Here is an 18,614-nt window from a genome sequence, read left to right on the forward strand (position 1 = left end):
GTATTCATTTTAAAATATAAAATACATATTAAATACATCAATCAGACTTGTCCCCCCAGCCCTTGTTCAAAACGTTTGCCCACACCGATATCAATTATTTAAAAAAAGCTTCTGAACAATCACGTGAGTGAAATTATGCAATAAAAAATTTATATTAGTGAATATGGTTTATTATGTGCGATGCCACCAGCACACAACGTTTTAAGCTGTTTATTCTCTTGTTCAAAGGTTCTCCCGCTCACTTTAGTGTACGCAAGGACCAGGGGTCAGAGGTAAGTTTGACCACTGAGGCGCTCACGCTTCAAACTCCCTTCGGCGATCAATAATTAATTCTCGAACATCCTCGCCTGTCATTGGTGGCCTTTGAGGGGCAAGATAACCAAAAAGCCAATGAAGCAACTGGGAAATGAGTCCTCTCAGGTATTCATCAGCAGTCCTACATTCTTTAAATGTTGAAGACTCGACAGAATGGCTACCCTAAAGGAGATTTGCAGCGGTTTACCTCTGGACCATTTGCCCACGAACCGAGGAAGGGACCCAAATGTCCCCCATGCACCCATTCGGACCCCGAACCTCACGGTCCAAGAGGAAAGGGTATGTACGTTCAGTCATTTCGCAGATATAACCTGCAAAGTTGTCGGGTTTGTCCTTAGCTGAGAACTAGATTTATTTTCTTGTTTTGGGGATGATTATCTTGAAAATCAACCAAGCTTTGTCGTTGCAGGATTAAACTGAAGCAAAAGTTGTTTTTTAATACGTTTAAGGTCAAAATGAAATGATCAGAGCACATGATAACTACAAAGGCTAAATCCTTCTTTTCAAGGTGTATAACTTGTCAAACTGGTAGCCCTTCATGTTAATCAGTACCCCAGAATAAACCTCCAGTTTTAGAAGGGTTAGTCAATCTTCAATCAACTGAAAATCTTGACACATTCAACGCCATTGATGTCAAACATACTGGGTACTTTATCTTGTCCGGCTGCCTCCGAATGGAAAAAAAATCTGGTGAAGCCTGTTACATCATAAGGATATGTTCTGTAACCGTGTTACAACATCACTGTTGGCGATTGTGTTGCACTAATATTGATTGTTCACTAAGGTCACTTTTGGTCAAAAGTAAATCAAAGACTGGTCAATCCTCAAAGGATTGAGTGTCTACTATCTTAAAAATCTACTGCAGAAAAAAAGAAAAACGTGTTGCTCATTTTTTCTTATTTGAGGATCTTCCATCTTATTTCTCCATTAAAATGAGGAAAAACAATTACATTGTTTTATATTGTCGATGGATTGTTTTGTTAATTTTGGGCCTTTATTTTTTTCGAATCTTGATGGAAAATTTATCTTAAAATGAGCAAAACTATCTTATTTAGCAGATGGTTAATAATTTTGCTTATTTTGAAGAATAAATACCACAAATAGGTAAAACAATCCAACATCCATTCGTCCATTTTCTTGCGCTATCTGGGCTCGGGTCGCGGGGGCAGCAACCTCAATTTAGCCGATTTTAAGTTTCAATTTTCTTAATTTACTAAATAAACACGACAAAAAATATCAGAATATGAAATATATACTCAAAAGCAGCAACCAATGACAAAATCCACCGAATTTCCACTTGCTATAACATTTGCTTAAGGTAAATGTTACTATCAATCACGACTCTGCTTCAGAAAACACTTGAGACCATATTCCACAAACATTTTCTAGTAAGACTTTTGGATGTTAAAAGAACATATTTTAAAAACATTTCTTTACTTAACTACCTTTTTAAGAAACACTAATGACTATGGATGGTCGATATCCAAATGTTGAGCAATCATATACAATACCATTTGATATATAAAATTTCCTTCCCAATTTTTCTGCAGCCACCTCTTGGCTTGTGTCGTCGTCGCAGCCTCGGTCAGCTCATTCATGATGCGAGTGCAAGTGCGTGCGTTTCTTAGACGCACATAAACGCAATAAACTTATTTTTTTATCTTTCCTGGGGTTTGGACTATACTAGAAGCAGGCCCTTTTTAACCTGCACCATTTTCATAAAACACAGAGAGAAAAAAAAACCTTTAGGGACGAGCATGACGTCACTCTCCAGCACTGCCTCCTTTTCCTGAAACCTATTGTGTTCCGCCTTGAACAGCTCTGATAAAAGATCGAAGCAGATAGGCGCTGTGGAAAATAAAGCATTAGATCTCTTTGAACCCAATCGGGCATTGTAACACATACTTAAGAGAGAGTATATTTAACTTTAAATTCTTTTAAGAACACCTCAACAAATGCACCCCACCTTTAACTAAGGGCAAGACTGTGAATATGTTTAATGACTTTGAAGGGATCTTAATGCTACCTATGTTAGAAGCCTTGTCAGTGTCAATGCAAAATGATGCAGGAATAGTATGATTGTATCTGTTTATGGACACCTCAAATGATGCACCCGACTAATAACATTGCATTTATTTAAAGGCAATATAACATCCCTTTCATTTCAGCGTCCTGACTGATAAATGGCCTCTATGGGGTTGTGGATACTGTTTAAATGGTTTAGTATCGGTACTCAACAATCCTTGCAAATTAAATCTTATCTCATCCTTTAGTTGGCATTGAGAAACGCTCTACGTTATTTCCCCACGGCTCATCATGCAACACTTGCACCTGAGTTTGCACAAGAGCTGCGGCAGTACGGCCACATTTACATGTATCGCTTTTGTCCTGCCTTACGCATGAGGTAAGATGATGCGCACGACTTTAAGGACAGTAAGAAAAGGGAATGTTGACGGTTTTGTTTTGTTTTTTGGGGGGTTGCTGTTTTGCTCAGAGCGTACCCGATCCACGAGTACCCGTGTCGTACACGCCAAGCGGCTTCCATCATGCTAATGATCATGAACAACTTGGACCCGGCTGTGGCTCAGGTACTGTACTTCTTCTACAACTGTTTGTTTTCAGTTCTCACTTTTGATAATTCTAACAGGAGTTTGTGTTTTAGTTTCCCCAGGAGCTCGTCACCTATGGAGGAAACGGGCAAGTTTTCAGTAACTGGGCTCAGGTATAGTCATAACCTCCTTTTACTATCAGAACATCAGGTACCTTTTATGAAAAATAATCGGTTCATATTGTCCACTGATTGACCTCCAATTTAAATTGTAAAATGGTCTATATAGCGTTTTTCAAGTCATTGAAGGACCTCCCAAAGCGCTTTACAATGTATTTCACACCGATAGCGGCGTCAGCCATGCAAGGCACCTACCTGTTTATTTGGGGGTTCAGTGTCTTGGTCAAGGACACTTCGATATTTAACCCGGAGGAATAGGGAATAGAAACTGCGACCCCTCTGCCCCAAGACGAGCAGTCTACCTCTAAATTACTGATGAAAATGACATAACAATGACATGCTAGAGGCCTTTTTAAGAGCAGAAAAAGGCAGGCGACAGTGATTTATTCTTAAAACAAATTATTGCAGAAAGATCAACATTTTCAGAGATTGGCGACTTTGAGGATGGAAAAGACCCCTCCTAAACAGCAAAAACATCTTAGTCTATAGTAAATACACCTGCCATCTAATGGTTGCAGTATTACTTAAGATCCCTCAATTTGAAATCAGTATTTACAGTTGAACACTGTCACGGCCAAAAAAAGGAGATCCTACAAGACTGCCGATGGTATACAACGTCTGCTTGCACCTTGTTTTGATATCATTTTTATGTGAACAATAAAGGTCTTAAAAGTTTCAATTATCTTAAGTAAATGCAAGGGTGGAGACAAGTTTAAAGTGGTATATTTCTTGGTATGGGACACAGGTTCTGGCATATTTTTTATGTAATAAATGTGATCAAATAATCTAAACGTCACAAAAATATGAAAAATATAAATACATTTTCTTACAGAAGATTTTCAGAAATGGAGCTTTTAAAAAAAAAAACGTTATCTGTGAAGGCATTTGTAAAGATACAAGTATTGTACAAGTATTGATTTGACATATATTAAGTAAACATTTTTTTTCTTTGCATAAAACAATGATCGCATTAGCAAAAAATAAAAGGAAACATCGGTTCACATTTATAGAGCAAGATTATTTTAAGCAACATGATCTGACAGCACGGAAATTTCCGTTTTAAATTTTTGTTTTGTATTCCGATATATATACTGAAATAAATGAATGAAATGCCTTTATTGACATTTATTGACAAGAGTACAACAAAATATGAAGTGCTTCATCCCTCAGTGCAAAGCAAGGCTAGTTAAAAAGATACAAATGTATAAGAGAATAAAAATGTTTAAAAAATATATATAGAATTAATCCAACTTTTATTTTTAACATGACTAAAAAAACAAATCTAAGAAGAAAAAAAAACACACAAACAATGTTATCGTACATGTTCGAAAGGGAGTAGGAAGAAGCATATGCTTATTAAATCCTACCCATTTGGGGCGGCAGTAGCTCAGGAGGTAGAGCGATCGTTTTAGGATTAAGGGATCCCAGTTCGAATCCCGGCTTGTCCGTGTTACATGTCGAAGTGTCCTTGGGTAAGACATTGAACCCCCAGTTACCCCCAATAAGCAGGTTAGCGCCTTACATGGCTGCACAGATCACGGCCGCTATTGGGAAATGTGAAGCACAATGTAAAGCGCTTTGGGAAGTCATTGACTTGAAAAGCGCTATATAAATGCAGATCATTTCATTTCATTTCATTTCATTTCATTTCATTTCATTTGACTTCATTAATAATTGTGTCACACAGTTAGCTCTTCTGTGTATTTACAAACAACAAATACCTCTTGAATATACATATTTACATTAGCTCTATGGATACACAGTCTCTTCGTTATCATTGTCATCACCATCACCACGTCGATCACTGTTTTTATCCTACCAGTTTAATTTAGTTTTAACCCTCTATTAACTCTATAATGCTAGTAATCACCTAATATCATTCAGTCACCAATAATGACAATAACAATTAATGAAAGTTATGATAATTGTAATTATTATTTCATTAATATAGTAATAATAATTTTGATTTGCATACATCTACCTTTTGCTACATCATTCAGACACTATTTTTTTCCTCTCTGTACTTTGCCAATATTGTTTTTTGTAGCTGGATTTGAACAGGCTCATCTTGTAATTTGTTCCAAAGTTTAACTCCACATACAGACACACACATACTTTTCCTGGTAGTTCTCACTGGTTGGATTTTAAAGTTAGCACATCCCCTCAAGTTATAGCTTCCTTCTTTTTGTGTGAATAATTTTTGGATGTTCTCTGGCAGTATATCGTTGTTCACTTTGAATAGTAGTTGGCAAGTGCAAAACTCTACTAGATCAAACTGTTTTAATAATTTGGACTGCCGAAATAGGATATTGTTATGATCACAGTATCCTGCCTTGTGTATAATTCTTATTGCTCGTTTTTGGAGTATAGAAAGGGATGGGGTGAACTTTTGTAATTATTGCCCCAAACTTCTGCACAGTACGGTAATGATAAAATGAATGTGTGTATATTCACTGTGGCAGTAGTACAGAACATTATGCTCATGAATTCTGTCGGTGAGAGCTGGAATGGAAACTCCCCAAAACGATGATGGATACACACCTACTCCATCCTTTTTTTTACTTAAAATTGCGTTAGACAAATTCTTGGATTTTTTATTTTTAATTACCCACTGTGAAATGACAGCTTCAGGTGTGTATTGCCTTATGCCCTTAAGCAGGGGTCGGGAACCCATGGCTCTTTTGATGAGTACGTATTACTTGGAGAGAAAATTGTTTGCATGTAGATTTCCTCCATGTCGTTTCAAATTTGAAAAAAACCCATCGTGGTGAAGCAAACCAACTCTGAATCTCAGAGTGGTACTATCCAGTATATATAGGGCACATTTTTAACCACACTGAGTGATGATATATAAAATACTCATCAATTATTTGAATTATTTTAGTTTTAATTTGTTTACGACCAATTTTAAAGCTTATCAACAAATAAAGCTCAGGTGTCTTATCATTTTCCCTTCAAGTGTACAGAAAATTCACCTATCGACATTTTCTGTGCTTTTGAACAAAACAACATGTGCTATGTTTGCACAGTTCCGTCTAGTGATGCATTACCTGAGCGAGATGACGGAGGAGCAGACTTTGGTCATGTACAGCGGCCACCCAATGGGTCTCTTCCCCAGCTTACCCTCCTCCCCCCGCGCCATCATCACTAACGGCATGGTACCATAAAAGTACAACAACACGAATTGTTTTATTTTTTTCTTCTAATAATGTCTTTTTTTTTTCATTCAGGTCATTCCAAACTATTCCTCCAGAGAGCAATATGAAAGGATGTTTGCGCTCGGTGTGTCCATGTAAGTCGATAGGTCATTCAGTTGCAAAGACATTTGAAATGAATCAATGTATCTTTTGTTTTGAGGTCCGTACTATTGTATAAGTTAGTGTTTCCCAACTGGGGGTCGCGGACCTGTTTTCAGTAGGTCGCTGGCAGAAGGTCAATTACAATCCTTAACAGAAAATCTTTTTTTCCTGTTCAGTCAATCGGCGCGTCTTCATTGTGTTTGAGATGGACCCCATTTCATTTTGTGATTTTGTTGGTTTTATGTATCTGCCCATAATAATGGGTCCCAAGAAAGTAAGCGATAAGGTTGACAACAACGATCGAGTGTGAGAAGGAAATCAATGTTAAAAAAAAAAAGATGTACAAAAATGTTTTATTTTAAACTTTTCACAGTATTTTGATTTTTATTATTCACATAACAAAATAATTATCAACGTTTAGGTACAAGTTTTATGAATAAAATGTGTACAAACTTATATTAGTATGTGGCTATTTAAAAGTTGTTTTTTGGGGTCGCTTATATTCTATGTAGGCTTGTATGCGAGAAAATACGGTATGTTTTGATTTTGTTGGTCATTTTTGTCTTGGAAAAAATGTGAGTATATTCTGCTATCCATGCTTCAAAAGGCACAATCCTTTCATTCAAGAAATAAGAGAAGCTGAATTGTTTTCTTGATTTGGGTTGCAACTTGTCATTAGGATGGAATAGTGAGTCCTCAAGTCAGACCAGTTGAGAACCACTGGTATACAATTATTTTTAGGAAATTGTGATGGGTTTTCTTATAAAAGTTATTTGGTAGAGACGATTCAGACACGAATGTATGACGCTCTGTTGACAAGAATCACACCTCCCCCAGGAAGAGCATTCTGTCGCATTCTGCACTGGACTCACGGTGCATTCAAAACCAAAAGCAGGAACTTTGAAATACTGAAAGAAAAAGCACTAGCGCACGTGTGGGCAAACTACAGTACGTGGGCCAGAACAGGCGTGTTTGGAGGGTTGGATCTGGCCCTTGAGACAATGCTGAGAGAAGCATGAGAGAAAATAAGCCACATCAATGACCTGCAGTTTTAAACATGTCCACTGGGTATCGCCAAAGGCAAGCGCCACTCCAAACCACCCGCTGTAGCTGTGTTTGGTGACTACCATTTATCAACCACAGAACATTTGAGGAAACAGCCATTACCATGTTATTTTACTTAGAATATAGTTTTTATAATTCTTTTTTTTCTAGAAAAAAACAAAGATGGAAATATAGTAAAACTTGAGAAATAGGTTGAGAATACAGAAAAATACCCAATCACAGCAAATTATTAACTAAAATGAATAACGTGTGTTAAATTTTAAGTCATTGTGACTACAAATGCCTGAAAGTTTAGACAATACAGTAAGACCTCGGTTATCGCGGTTAATGGGGACGAAAACCACCCGCAAAAAGTGAAAATCTGCGAAATAGCAACGACCCTTCCAAAAAAAAAAATATATATATATATATATATATTAACCATTACAAACCGCGAAGCTCTGAAGCCGTGAACATCGAACCGCGAAGTAGCGAGGTCCCACTGTATAACAATTTGAGCTTACAAATAAAGAACTGTAGATAAAAGCATAAATTAATGAAACTGGTGCCAGAAATGAATTTTTAAACATATTCGACAAACCGTGTGTCCTGAGACTTTTTAATTAAAAAATGTTGGAAAATACTGATCAAAATTTTCCTTCAATGATTTTTATAACATCTTTTAAAGAGCAGTTGTTTTATAAAGCTTTCTGTATTTAATGTATTGTTGTTTTTATGTTTCATGTAATCTCTAATAAATCTGGGGGTGGGGTTTTTGGTTGGGGTTTTTTTCCCATCCTCCTGAAAAAAAAAAACAAATTTTGGGATATTTTTTCAGGTATGGTCAAATGACAGCCGGCAGCTACTGCTACATTGGACCTCAAGGGATTGTTCACGGCACTATGGTACAAAAAAGATTCTGAATCCAATCCAGAACTCGATCTGCATTCTGATCTCATTTCCAACGCAGCTGACCGTGCTGAACGCTGGTCGGCGGTACCTGGGGACCGACGATCTGAGGGGCCGCGTCTTCGTGACTTCCGGCCTTGGGGGCATGAGTGGGGCTCAGGCTAAAGCTGCTGTCATTGCCGGTTGTGTTGGCGTCATTGCTGAGGTGATGCAGCAGTTACTTTCAGTGCAAAGTGTGTTTGTGATTAATGATGTATATGAGTTAAGGTTAAGATCTTTAGGTCAAGTCGTAAGTGAGGGTCATTTGTGTCAGGTGGACGAGGCTCCTCTCAAAAAAAGACATGAGCAAGGCTGGTTGATGGAGGTGACCGGGGATTTGGAGCATTGTATTAAGCGTATCAGGTAACTTGAACATTGTTTTTATTCTTATTTAGCGATACGATGCAAAGATCATAGCAAATTTAGTCCAACCGTTCGATATGTGCATTTGCTGCAATTTTGAATGAGCGTTTTGGTGGCTTGCAGAGAAACCAGATGTTCAAAGACTCCTCTTAGTTTGGGTTACCATGGCAACATCGTGGACTTGTGGTGAGTGCAGAAAAAGTGCAATCTTCTACACGTTTTTGATATGTTTTTCTTCTGTAACTATCACAATTGAGGGTTTCAACAGATTATTGAAGTTGATTATATACTGAGAGGTAGCCTTAGAAACCTTACAAATGTCAAATGAAAATCAAAACTGTCACAAATGATAAAAGTACAGTATATAAGATGTATACATCTATAAGTTTAAACTTGAGTAGACACTCAAAATCAGGAGAGAAGACATTAATGGAATTTGAACTTGCAAGGAGGACAGGGAGCGAAGCCTTCAGATACAAAAGTCAATCACATTTAGAGGCCTTCCAGTTTGCCTTATGATATTCCATGATACTTGTATTGTTGACTAGGGAGAGACTTCTTTTGGAGTTCCAGAAGACAGGTGAGCTGCTGGTGGATTTGGGCTCGGACCAAACCTCCCTCCACAACCCTTTCAACGGGGGCTACTATCCAGTCCAGCTCAGTTTCCGCCAGGCCAACCAGCTCATGTCTACCGATCCCAGTCGATTCCGCAGCATGGTCAAGGAGAGGTGCTTGTAGCAATTTCAGTCGATGCAATCTTTGAGCACAAGTCGCTAACACGTTTGTTTTTTTCTTTTTCGGCAGCCTTCAGAGACATGTAACTGCTATTAACAAGCTTTCGGATGCTGGCATGTTCTTTTGGGACTACGGCAACGCTTTCCTGCTTGAGGCGCAAAGAGCTGGTATGCTAATTTCAGTAACATCATGTAATTTACAATTTAGCATGCGCAAAAAACTTAATATCGCAGGTTGTTTCAGAAATTCAGGTAAAATTACCTTTGTATAGGCTATTTCAGGTCATTTAGAACGCACCGTTTTTGTCTGTATTTCTTGATTCCTTCAAAGCTGCATTAATGTGCGAATATCAGATTAAATATATTTAATTAGTTAACATTTATGTGACTTTTAATGACCAAATTTTCTGGACTATAAGGTGCACCTAAAAACCCCAAATTTAAATTTGAAACTGCGCCTATTGTGCTTAAAAATACAGTGGATGAATTTTACAATGCATAATTAAAATTGACTAATACTGCATGGTCACTGTTTTGCCTTTGAGAAACATATATAGTGGTCTTCGAGTGCCCTCCAGTAGTTAACATGCGAATTGCTTGTTGCTAAAATTAGCTTTAGTGGTGAAACCAGAAGTCATATTGATAATTTATGTTCTATGAAATAAATTATTCTAATTTAACTATGTTTATTCATTTTTAATGCAACCCTAGCGCTTTGTGTGGTTTTAATTTCTCGCACCTTATAGTCCGGTGCGCCGTATATGTGAAATGTATGACACAAAAGACTTTTTTGGGAGTGCTCTTTATAGTGCTCTGCATAAAATGTAACAGGTTTTGGATTAATTCCAGCCTATGAACAAAGTTGATGTACTGCATGTGGGACTGAATTTCATAACAGAATACTGCAAAATATTTAGCCTGTTTTACTTTTTTTTGTGGTATTGTTTTAGTATTTCAAAATATTTTTTTCAAAATTTTCTTACAAGCTGTTTTGCCAGTAAATATAGTCCTTATAACAAGAAAATAATTGTCTAAAATGTTAAATACTTTAAAATTATGCTAATTTTGAATAGTTTTCCTGATTATAATAAAACAATCTTTTTTTTAAACATTACTTGAGAAAAAGGTTGAAAATGAAATATCTTTAAAGGGACAGTGTATGTGTTATTTAGTGACTCCTAGAGAAAAATAAACAATATTGATTTGAAAAATAGGCAAAAATACTTGATCTATCATATAAACATGTGTTTTTTACCATTATTATGAATTATTATTTCATCTTGCTGCTAAGGGTACCCCCAATGACCAAAAACCCTGTGAAAAGCTTTGCAAAAACATCAGACACAAAACGGTGCGATGTGGTAACTTTGAGTCTCCGTAGTTTGTATTCTTCCTTGTTTTGTAGCAATCATTTTTGGTTACACAATGACATCTAGTGGTCAAATGTTACAGGGTCCCTTTAATATTACTTGAGAAAAAGTTGAAAAATAACATTCTTGGTCAATCTTTTAAAAATAAATGAAAAATAATACTTAAAGTAAGTACTATTTTTCATGGCAGAATAAAATTAAATTGTTGAAATTAATAAAAGGTGTTTTATTGCCAATTGCAACTGATCCAGGGAATTTATTGTTCAAAAAGTTAAAACTTAGACTTAGTCAAGTAAAATAACAACAATCAACGAATTGTTTTACATTTTATGAGTCCTGAATGCAACTCAAGAATATTCCGTTTCCTGTTTTCAGGAGCCAAAGTGGAAAAAGTCGGAGGCGGAGCCACAGAATTTCGCTACCCGTCCTACGTACAACACATAATGGGGTGAGTCAATTCATACTAATATATATATATATATATATATATATATATAATTATTTTTTTTTTTTCAATATTAAAAATGATTCAAGTCACCTACACTTGGAGCTTTCACTCGTGAGCAATAATTTGAATGCGTTGCCTCCCAGGGACATTTTCTCCTTGGGTTTTGGCCCGTTTCGTTGGGTGTGCACCTCTGGCAATCCAGAGGACCTATCTATAACGGATAAAATTGCCGCCTCGGTCCTTGAAGAGTTGAGCGCCGGCGTGAGCGACAAAGTCCGACAGCAGTACAACGACAACATCCTTTGGATCAGAGAGGCCGGAAAACACCAGATGGTGTGTAGTATCCCTATTTACGTTACAGGAGATTTTTATTTTTTTATTTTCAAGCATGAGTATCATCTGACCCTGCAGGTTGTGGGATCCCAAGCCAGAATTCTCTACTCAGATCAGAAGGGAAGAGTTTCCATCGCTTTGGCTATCAACCGCGCTGTTTCTGATGGAAAGGTTACGGTAAGTGAATATGGCATGCTTTTTGTTGTATTCTGGGGTGGGTAATTAACTTTGCTCGCTAGATTGATAGACGGAAAGAGTGAAAGTGATGGATAGAGTAAAAATGATGGATGAGAGAGTAATGGATGGAGAGAGTGATGGCATGAGAGTGATAAAGTGAGAGTAATAGAGTGATATTGTAATTGAAGGATAGATATTGTGGTTGAAGGATAAATGTTGTGGTTGAGGGATAGATATTGTGATGGAGTGATGATAGATGGATAGAGTGATGGATAGTGATAGATGGCTGGATTGATAGAACTGAAAACAAAAATTCAAAATTGGTGGAAAACCTAGCTTTTTTAAGTTTATTACTCTTAATTTAAATATATATATTTTCAAATGTTTTAAAATAAGCAAGATTGTCTATAATGGCAGATGGAATATCATTCAGCTTCTTTTAAGCACATGAAGCTTATTTATTGTTATTTTGGTAGACATTATTTTGGAGATAAAATAATTACCCCCCCCCCCCCCCCCCCCGCTATATTGGATATTTTGCTCATTTTAAGACTCAATGATCATATAAATTCTATTATTGTGATTATATAATTCTCATTTAATTTGAGAAACAAGTTCCAAAAATTTAAAGATAAAACAAAATGCTACTTAAAATGAGAGAAATATTCTGAAGTTGGCTAATGCAATATCTACATACCTAGTTACCGTAAATTCCGGACTTTAAGCCGCTACTTTTTTCCCAAACGTTCAACCCTGCGGCTTATTCAGTGATGCAGCCAATTTGTGTAATTTTTCTAACGGCCGCCAGCGGCGCTCGAGTACAAAAGGTAAGATTTAGACCGCTGGAATATATGCGCCGAGGAAGACTGCAACTTCGAATATATGCGCCGAGGAAGACTGCAACTTCTTAGCTTGTGCACAAATTAAATTAGCGTAAACTTTTAATGTGGGCGCATGCGGCTTATATACAGGTGCGGCTTGTGTAAGTACAAAAGTGGTTATCCTCTTAAAATGTGGTGGGTGCGGCTTATAATCAGGTGCGCTCTATAGGCCGGTAATTACGGTAAATATAAAGTAGCTAGATAGAAACATACTGTAGCTTGCTTGATGCTGTGGTTAAATTCTACCCACCGTAAATAGCATCTACTGAAACTAACAAACTAAATAGCTAAAGAGCAAGCATGCTAGTTACCTATCAGGTAGCTAAATAGATAGTGTGGCTAGCTAGATTGCAAACTTTAGATACAGTAGCCACTAGCTGTATTGGCACAGAATATATGAGGAATCTAGCTAGTTAAATTGCTACATAACTAGTGTTGTCATACCAATATTTATTATATATAAATATATATATATATATATATATATATATATATATATATATATATATATATATATATATATATATATATATATATATATATATATATATATATATATATATATATATAATTAGTCATGATTGTTAAGTTTTTTTCATTTATAACCTTTTTTATAATTTTATCATTTGAGTCATTTATAGCTCCTTCAATTATTTAGCCAATCCAATAGAGAGAGTAACCAATCCACTTCATGGTTATTTATATAATTAGGTGTAATTATTTACTTTTTGACTTAATAACTTTACTTCTTGATGTATCCATTCATACAGTTATTCTTCAGTCTCTACATAGCTTCAAGTTGTGTTTTTCAAGTTTGCAGTTAGGATAAAGCCTCGAGTTTGATCAGTACTTACCAGACCTAGTTTAGATAAAGGGCTGGTATAAGGCAGGGATTTTTTTCACCCCCTCAAATATTTTGTTTTTGTCATATTCCCTCCTCCTAGTACAAAGGTGATTATCAGCCATTTTGACCATGCGCTTGTGAATCACACAACTTTGTTCTGCACCCCATTTGTGCCTGGAATATTCTGTAATAAACACTTAAACTGAAGTATTCAGCTTCAGCGCATGTTTTACCCGTCTTACTCAGATGCAAAGAGGAAAAATGCAAAGGGAGAAAAGTAATTCCTTACAACTACTTATCTGATGGATGCATAGATATTGATCAATCCATACATTATTATTTCTTAACAATTTGCCGATCCCCTCATAATGGTGCTTTTATGTGTATCAGGCTCCAGTGGTAATAAGCAGAGACCACCATGACGTGAGTGGTACCGACAGCCCTTTCAGAGAGACCTCCAACGTGTATGATGGTTCTGCATTTTGTGCAGGTGTGTTGTTGCAGACGTTAGACAAATGCTCATAAGTTTAGGAACTTCTTGATTCCTGCAGTCATTGTTGATTCACATGACTGTTTACCTCTTGTAGATATGGCAGTCCAGAACTTCGTCGGCGATGCGTTCAGAGGCGCCACCTGGGTGGCCTTGCACAATGGGGGTGGCGTTGGCTGGTGAGTCAACATTGTGCACGAGCGATATCCAATTAATTTCCTCCTAGGGAGACGCACAAAATCATGAGCAATACGCATAATTTGGTGAATTGGGAAAATTGAGAGGGAACACTGTGTTACTATATCTGGGTATTTGCTTTGCCTTCAACCAACTATGAAATATTTATGAAAAGTACAAATGTACAGAAATCTAAACACGCTGAGCCTTAAGTACCGTATTTTCCGCACTACAAGGCGCACCTAAAAGCCTTTATTTTTTTCAAAAGCTGACCATGCGCCTTATAATACAGTGCGCCTTATTTATGGATCAAAATTAAATCACAAAGTCTTGCAACTAATGCAGCAGACGCCGAATAGATTTTCCCCCGAAGGCCAAGTAGTCCGCGGTGTATGCTGGGATTTATTTACCGGTGTTTCAATGGCTAACCAATGTGTCAATCATCATTTGAATCGATCACTATTGGCTAAAGTTATTCGGAGGTAAAGGGGGCGGATCCTTTTTATCATTTATAGGCTGGCATAGGCTAAAGCGGCAAAACAAAACCTGCAATTGGCCGAAAAAGATGAATGTGAATCACACATTGGGTTGACGGCATAGAGAAAGCATTTTTTACAATTCTGTATTTGTAAATATTTTATTCTCCTGGATTTACTACACTCACGGATATAAGAGGACCATGGTTGCACATTATTATTGAACACAACGACTTCGGTGAGCTACTCCGGCTATATATTTTCCCTGTATCTTGTTTCAGACTGAACTCGATGTTTCTGTGATAAGCTGTGCAAATAATGGATGGAATGGAGTGTCTATTTTTAAATTAAACTCAAAAGTGTTTATTGTCATATGCACAGTAAAGTTGCGAGCGAAAAAGAAAATAGAAACTAAGGAATGGTTGGCATTTCTTGAATCCCAAGACTTTAACCTTCCAAATGATATTTGGAACGATGCATTTGAATGACATCGTACGGACACCGCATCCGCACGTGTTCTTGACGTGTATTTGCTTCTTTGCAAGCTTTCGGAATGTTAAGGGGGTAATAAGTCTGACTGAACTATCTGACTGTTTTGTCGACGTTCCCATTGTAGCACCTTATAATCCGGTGCGTCTTATGTATGTCAAATATAGGACCAAAAACTATTTTTTCGGGGTGCGCCCTATAACCCGGTGCGCCTCATAGTGCGGAAAATACTAAATAATGAAAAGGGTTACCATTAACTACAAATTAGGATCCATGTGGTGGAGACATGTATCATAGTTTATTAGTCACTTGGGTAAATTATAAGTCAAATAAATACACGAATACATAAAACTAGATCAAGTACTCCATTTTTTATTTAGAAATTGTTGTGGCAATAGTCAAGTCAATGTGAGGCTCTTGTGTTAATATATAATAGAGCAGTTTTTACAACCTTTTTTCAGCCAAGGCCCTTTTTAAAAATAATGTCAATGCACACCATAGAAATGTTTAAATTTTGGCACCAGTTTCGGGTGTTTTTTTTTCTTCTTGAATTATTATGTTGCCTCAAATGACACGATAAAGTTTTTGTTATCATTCATAGTCACCGTGGCTTACAGGGTAATACAAGTTATTCATTTTGGTTAATGAATTTGCAGTAATCTTGTTTTTGAAGAAAAATAACAAGGTATAATAATTAAAATCAGCATAACTTATGTCCTAGTAGAACATTTTTTACTAGATTCTTAATGTTTTCTTTTTTTTTGTAAAATAAGACAATAATTGAAAAGAGAAAATTATTCAATTGTTTTTATTCGATTTATTTTACTATTTCTTGCAGTGCAATCTTAAACCGCTTCCTGATACATAATATACTATTAAATTCAGTTGTACCTCATGACCAGGGAATTAGTATAGGACTGTCGAAGAAAATTTGAATATTGTGATTATGTATTTTCTGTAATGCAAATAAAAGAAAAATCATTCATTATGTATTCATTACCAATCAACTGAAATACTGCAAGCCTTTTATTATTTTGATATTGCTGATTATGGCTTCAAGATACTTGAACTCCTCCACTTGGGGCAAGATCTCATCCCCAACCCGGAGGGAGCGTGCCACCCTTTTCGGCTGAGTACAATGGTCTCGGACTTAGAGGTGCTGATCCTCATCCCGGCTGCTTCACACTCGGCTGCGAATCGCTCCAGTGAGAGCTGAAGATCACGTCCTGAGGAAGCCAACAGCACCACATCTTCTGCAAAAAGCAGAGATGCAATGCGAACGGGAGAGCGCCAGACGGGTCGGTGCAGCGGCTGCTATCATGCGGACCCTGTACCGCTCCGTCGAGGTGAAGAGGGAGCTGAGCCGAAAGGCAAAGCTCTTGATTTACCAGTCGATCTAAGTTCCTACCCTCACCTATGGTCATGAACTGTGGGTTGTGACCGAAAAACATGGTGTCTGGGCTCTCACTTTGAGATAAGTTAAGAAGCTCAGTCATACGGGAGGGACTCTGAGTAGAGCCAATGCTCCTGCGCATTAAGTGGAGCCAGTTGAGGTGGCTTGGGAATCTGATAAGGATGCTTCCTGGAGGCATCGGGAGGTGTTCCGGGCATGTCCCACCGACAGGAAGCCCAGGGGATGACCCAAGACGCATTGGAGAGACTATGTCTCGGGATCCCGTCGGATGAGCTGGAAGAAGTGGCTGGGGATAGGGAGGTCTGGGCTTCCCTGTTAAGGCTGCTGCCCCCACGATCCGACCCTGGATAAGCGGAAGATGATGGATGGGGGATTATGGCTTACAGACTACTGGTATACCTTTTCATGATATCTGTGTTTTCGTCATAATAAACAATAATAAACCAATCAAAGGTTTGCAATTCTTCCTTTTGATTTGTAATAAATCCCGAATGTATGAAATTTAAAAATACATTACAGTTGATAAGGAATTGTATTACAATATTATAATTTTCTGAGACAGTTCTTCCTGTTAAAAAAAAGGTACTCTGTTGCCACCTGCAAATATGGATGAATTTTTGAGTTACCCTGCTGATCACTGGAAGAAAGTAAGTACTGTATACCGAACAATGCTTTTCTGCAAATATAAAATAGGGCATGTTCCGGTGGCACACCAGACAAGCTATCACGGCACACTGGTTGAAAAAAAACTGCAAGAAGGCCCTCTGTTTTTAGCAGCAACTGTAACCTGAACCTGTTGTCTCTTGCGCCACCTACGTGCAGGGGCGAAGTAATGAACGGAGGATTTGGCTTGCTTTTGGACGGTTCTGAAGAAGCGGCCAAGCGCGCCTCGCTTATGCTCAACTGGGACGTCTCCAACGGGGTAAGCTCATACAAACTAAGCGGATTTGGACGATGCCTTGCATCCTGTCCAAATGACTCTCGTTCCCTCTCACTTTCTTTCCCGTCTCTCTCTTTCCAACCAAGGTTGCACGTCGCAGCTGGTGTGGGAACTCAAATGCCTACGAGACAATCCAGCGCACAATGGAAGAGAACCGGAAGCTCCGGGTCACCATGCCCTTCCCTGTAAATGACGAGCGCGTTCTGGATCGGGCCCTGCAGGGATGACTTCGAAGAGACCGAATATCTGAATGACAACACCAGTTGCTTGGTTTCATGATGCACACATTGCCTAATGAAGGAGGTGTTTTAAATTGATTTAATATATTTTTCACTAAATCACATTTTATGCACAAGACTCTAAAGGTGTTGTGTATAGATAGGCCTTTTTAAATGTGTCTCTCGTTCTCAGAATGAGGTAGCCCTAAATATTGTTTGGTAATAGACATTTTCCTCTTCTGCGTGTTTGTTTGATTCCGGGTAGCGAGAAGGTAGGATATCAAAATAAAGGCTGAAAAAGGATGAGCAATCCCTGTGTGGGTTTTATTTACAGAATATTCTGGGCACAAATGAGTCACAGAATATAGCTCACGAGTGCAAATACTTAGGTGTTTTACCGTCATTCTCATACTACTGGTCCATAAGATGATTATAAATCTATTATGCATTTGCCAAAAAGTTCAGCGTTAGGGGATTCCACAGTTCAATAAAAAAAGAATAAACTTAACATTTTTGTACAAACACAATTACACTAAAACACAGGAAATGTAATGAAACTATTAATAAATCTACAAAAAAGATCAAATACAAAACAATTTTAATCTTTTTTATGCTCAACCAATTTAAAGTCAACAACACAGAATCCCCAAAAAGTGCATGTTACTTAATCATAAGAAAAAAAGGCATCTCAGAGGAAACCTCTTTTTGTTTACTTCCAAGCGCCGGCTCGCGAACGACACGAGTCGGGTTGCTCAAAGTTTTCCCGAACCAGCCCTCGTTTGCCTTTTCTTTCAACGCATTGGTAAATACCATGTTCGTAATCGCTATCCAACTATATAGAAGTCGTTATTTTAAATAGTGACATGATGCGAAAAGACGTGATGCAAACAAATTAGAGAAGCGTGGAAAAAACGCGCCGCTGGTAG

The 18,614-nt window shown here is 37.6% G+C and overlaps 1 protein-coding gene across 1 annotated transcript; it reads left to right on the forward strand.

Annotated features, from left to right (window-relative positions):
• The first annotated feature begins 318 nt into the window (after positions 1 to 318).
• On the forward strand, positions 319 to 17,991 carry uroc1 (urocanate hydratase 1). Its single transcript, XM_088338386.1, has 19 exons — positions 319 to 594; positions 2,589 to 2,719; positions 2,810 to 2,903; positions 2,978 to 3,037; positions 6,073 to 6,201; positions 6,274 to 6,335; positions 8,225 to 8,291; positions 8,357 to 8,500; positions 8,609 to 8,697; positions 8,821 to 8,883; positions 9,246 to 9,425; positions 9,502 to 9,599; positions 11,177 to 11,249; positions 11,393 to 11,582; positions 11,661 to 11,759; positions 13,875 to 13,974; positions 14,072 to 14,153; positions 17,353 to 17,452; positions 17,557 to 17,991. The coding sequence occupies exons 1-19, from the start codon at positions 469 to 471 to the stop codon at positions 17,695 to 17,697; spliced, it is 2,028 nt and encodes a 675-aa protein (XP_088194512.1). The 5' UTR covers positions 319 to 468; the 3' UTR covers positions 17,698 to 17,991.
• Positions 17,992 to 18,614: the final 623 nt, after the last annotated feature.

The sequence above is a fragment of the Urocampus carinirostris genome, chromosome 6 (assembly GCF_059441175.1).
Source record: "Urocampus carinirostris isolate Australia breed hairy pipefish chromosome 6, RoL_Ucar_1.0, whole genome shotgun sequence".
NCBI classification, from domain to species: domain Eukaryota; kingdom Metazoa; phylum Chordata; class Actinopteri; order Syngnathiformes; family Syngnathidae; genus Urocampus; species Urocampus carinirostris.

Bases quoted from the DNA above. Each gene is read 5' to 3' on its own strand.
- uroc1 (XM_088338386.1), top strand. From the start codon at position 469: ATGGCTACCCTAAAGGAGATTTGCAGCGGTTTACCTCTGGACCATTTG. The intron at 8,698-8,820 runs GTAACTTGAACA...GGTGGCTTGCAG, and splicing joins CATTGTATTAAGCGTATCAG to AGAAACCAGATGTTCAAAGA. The intron at 14,154-17,352 runs GTGAGTCAACAT...ACCTACGTGCAG, and splicing joins AATGGGGGTGGCGTTGGCTG to GGGCGAAGTAATGAACGGAG.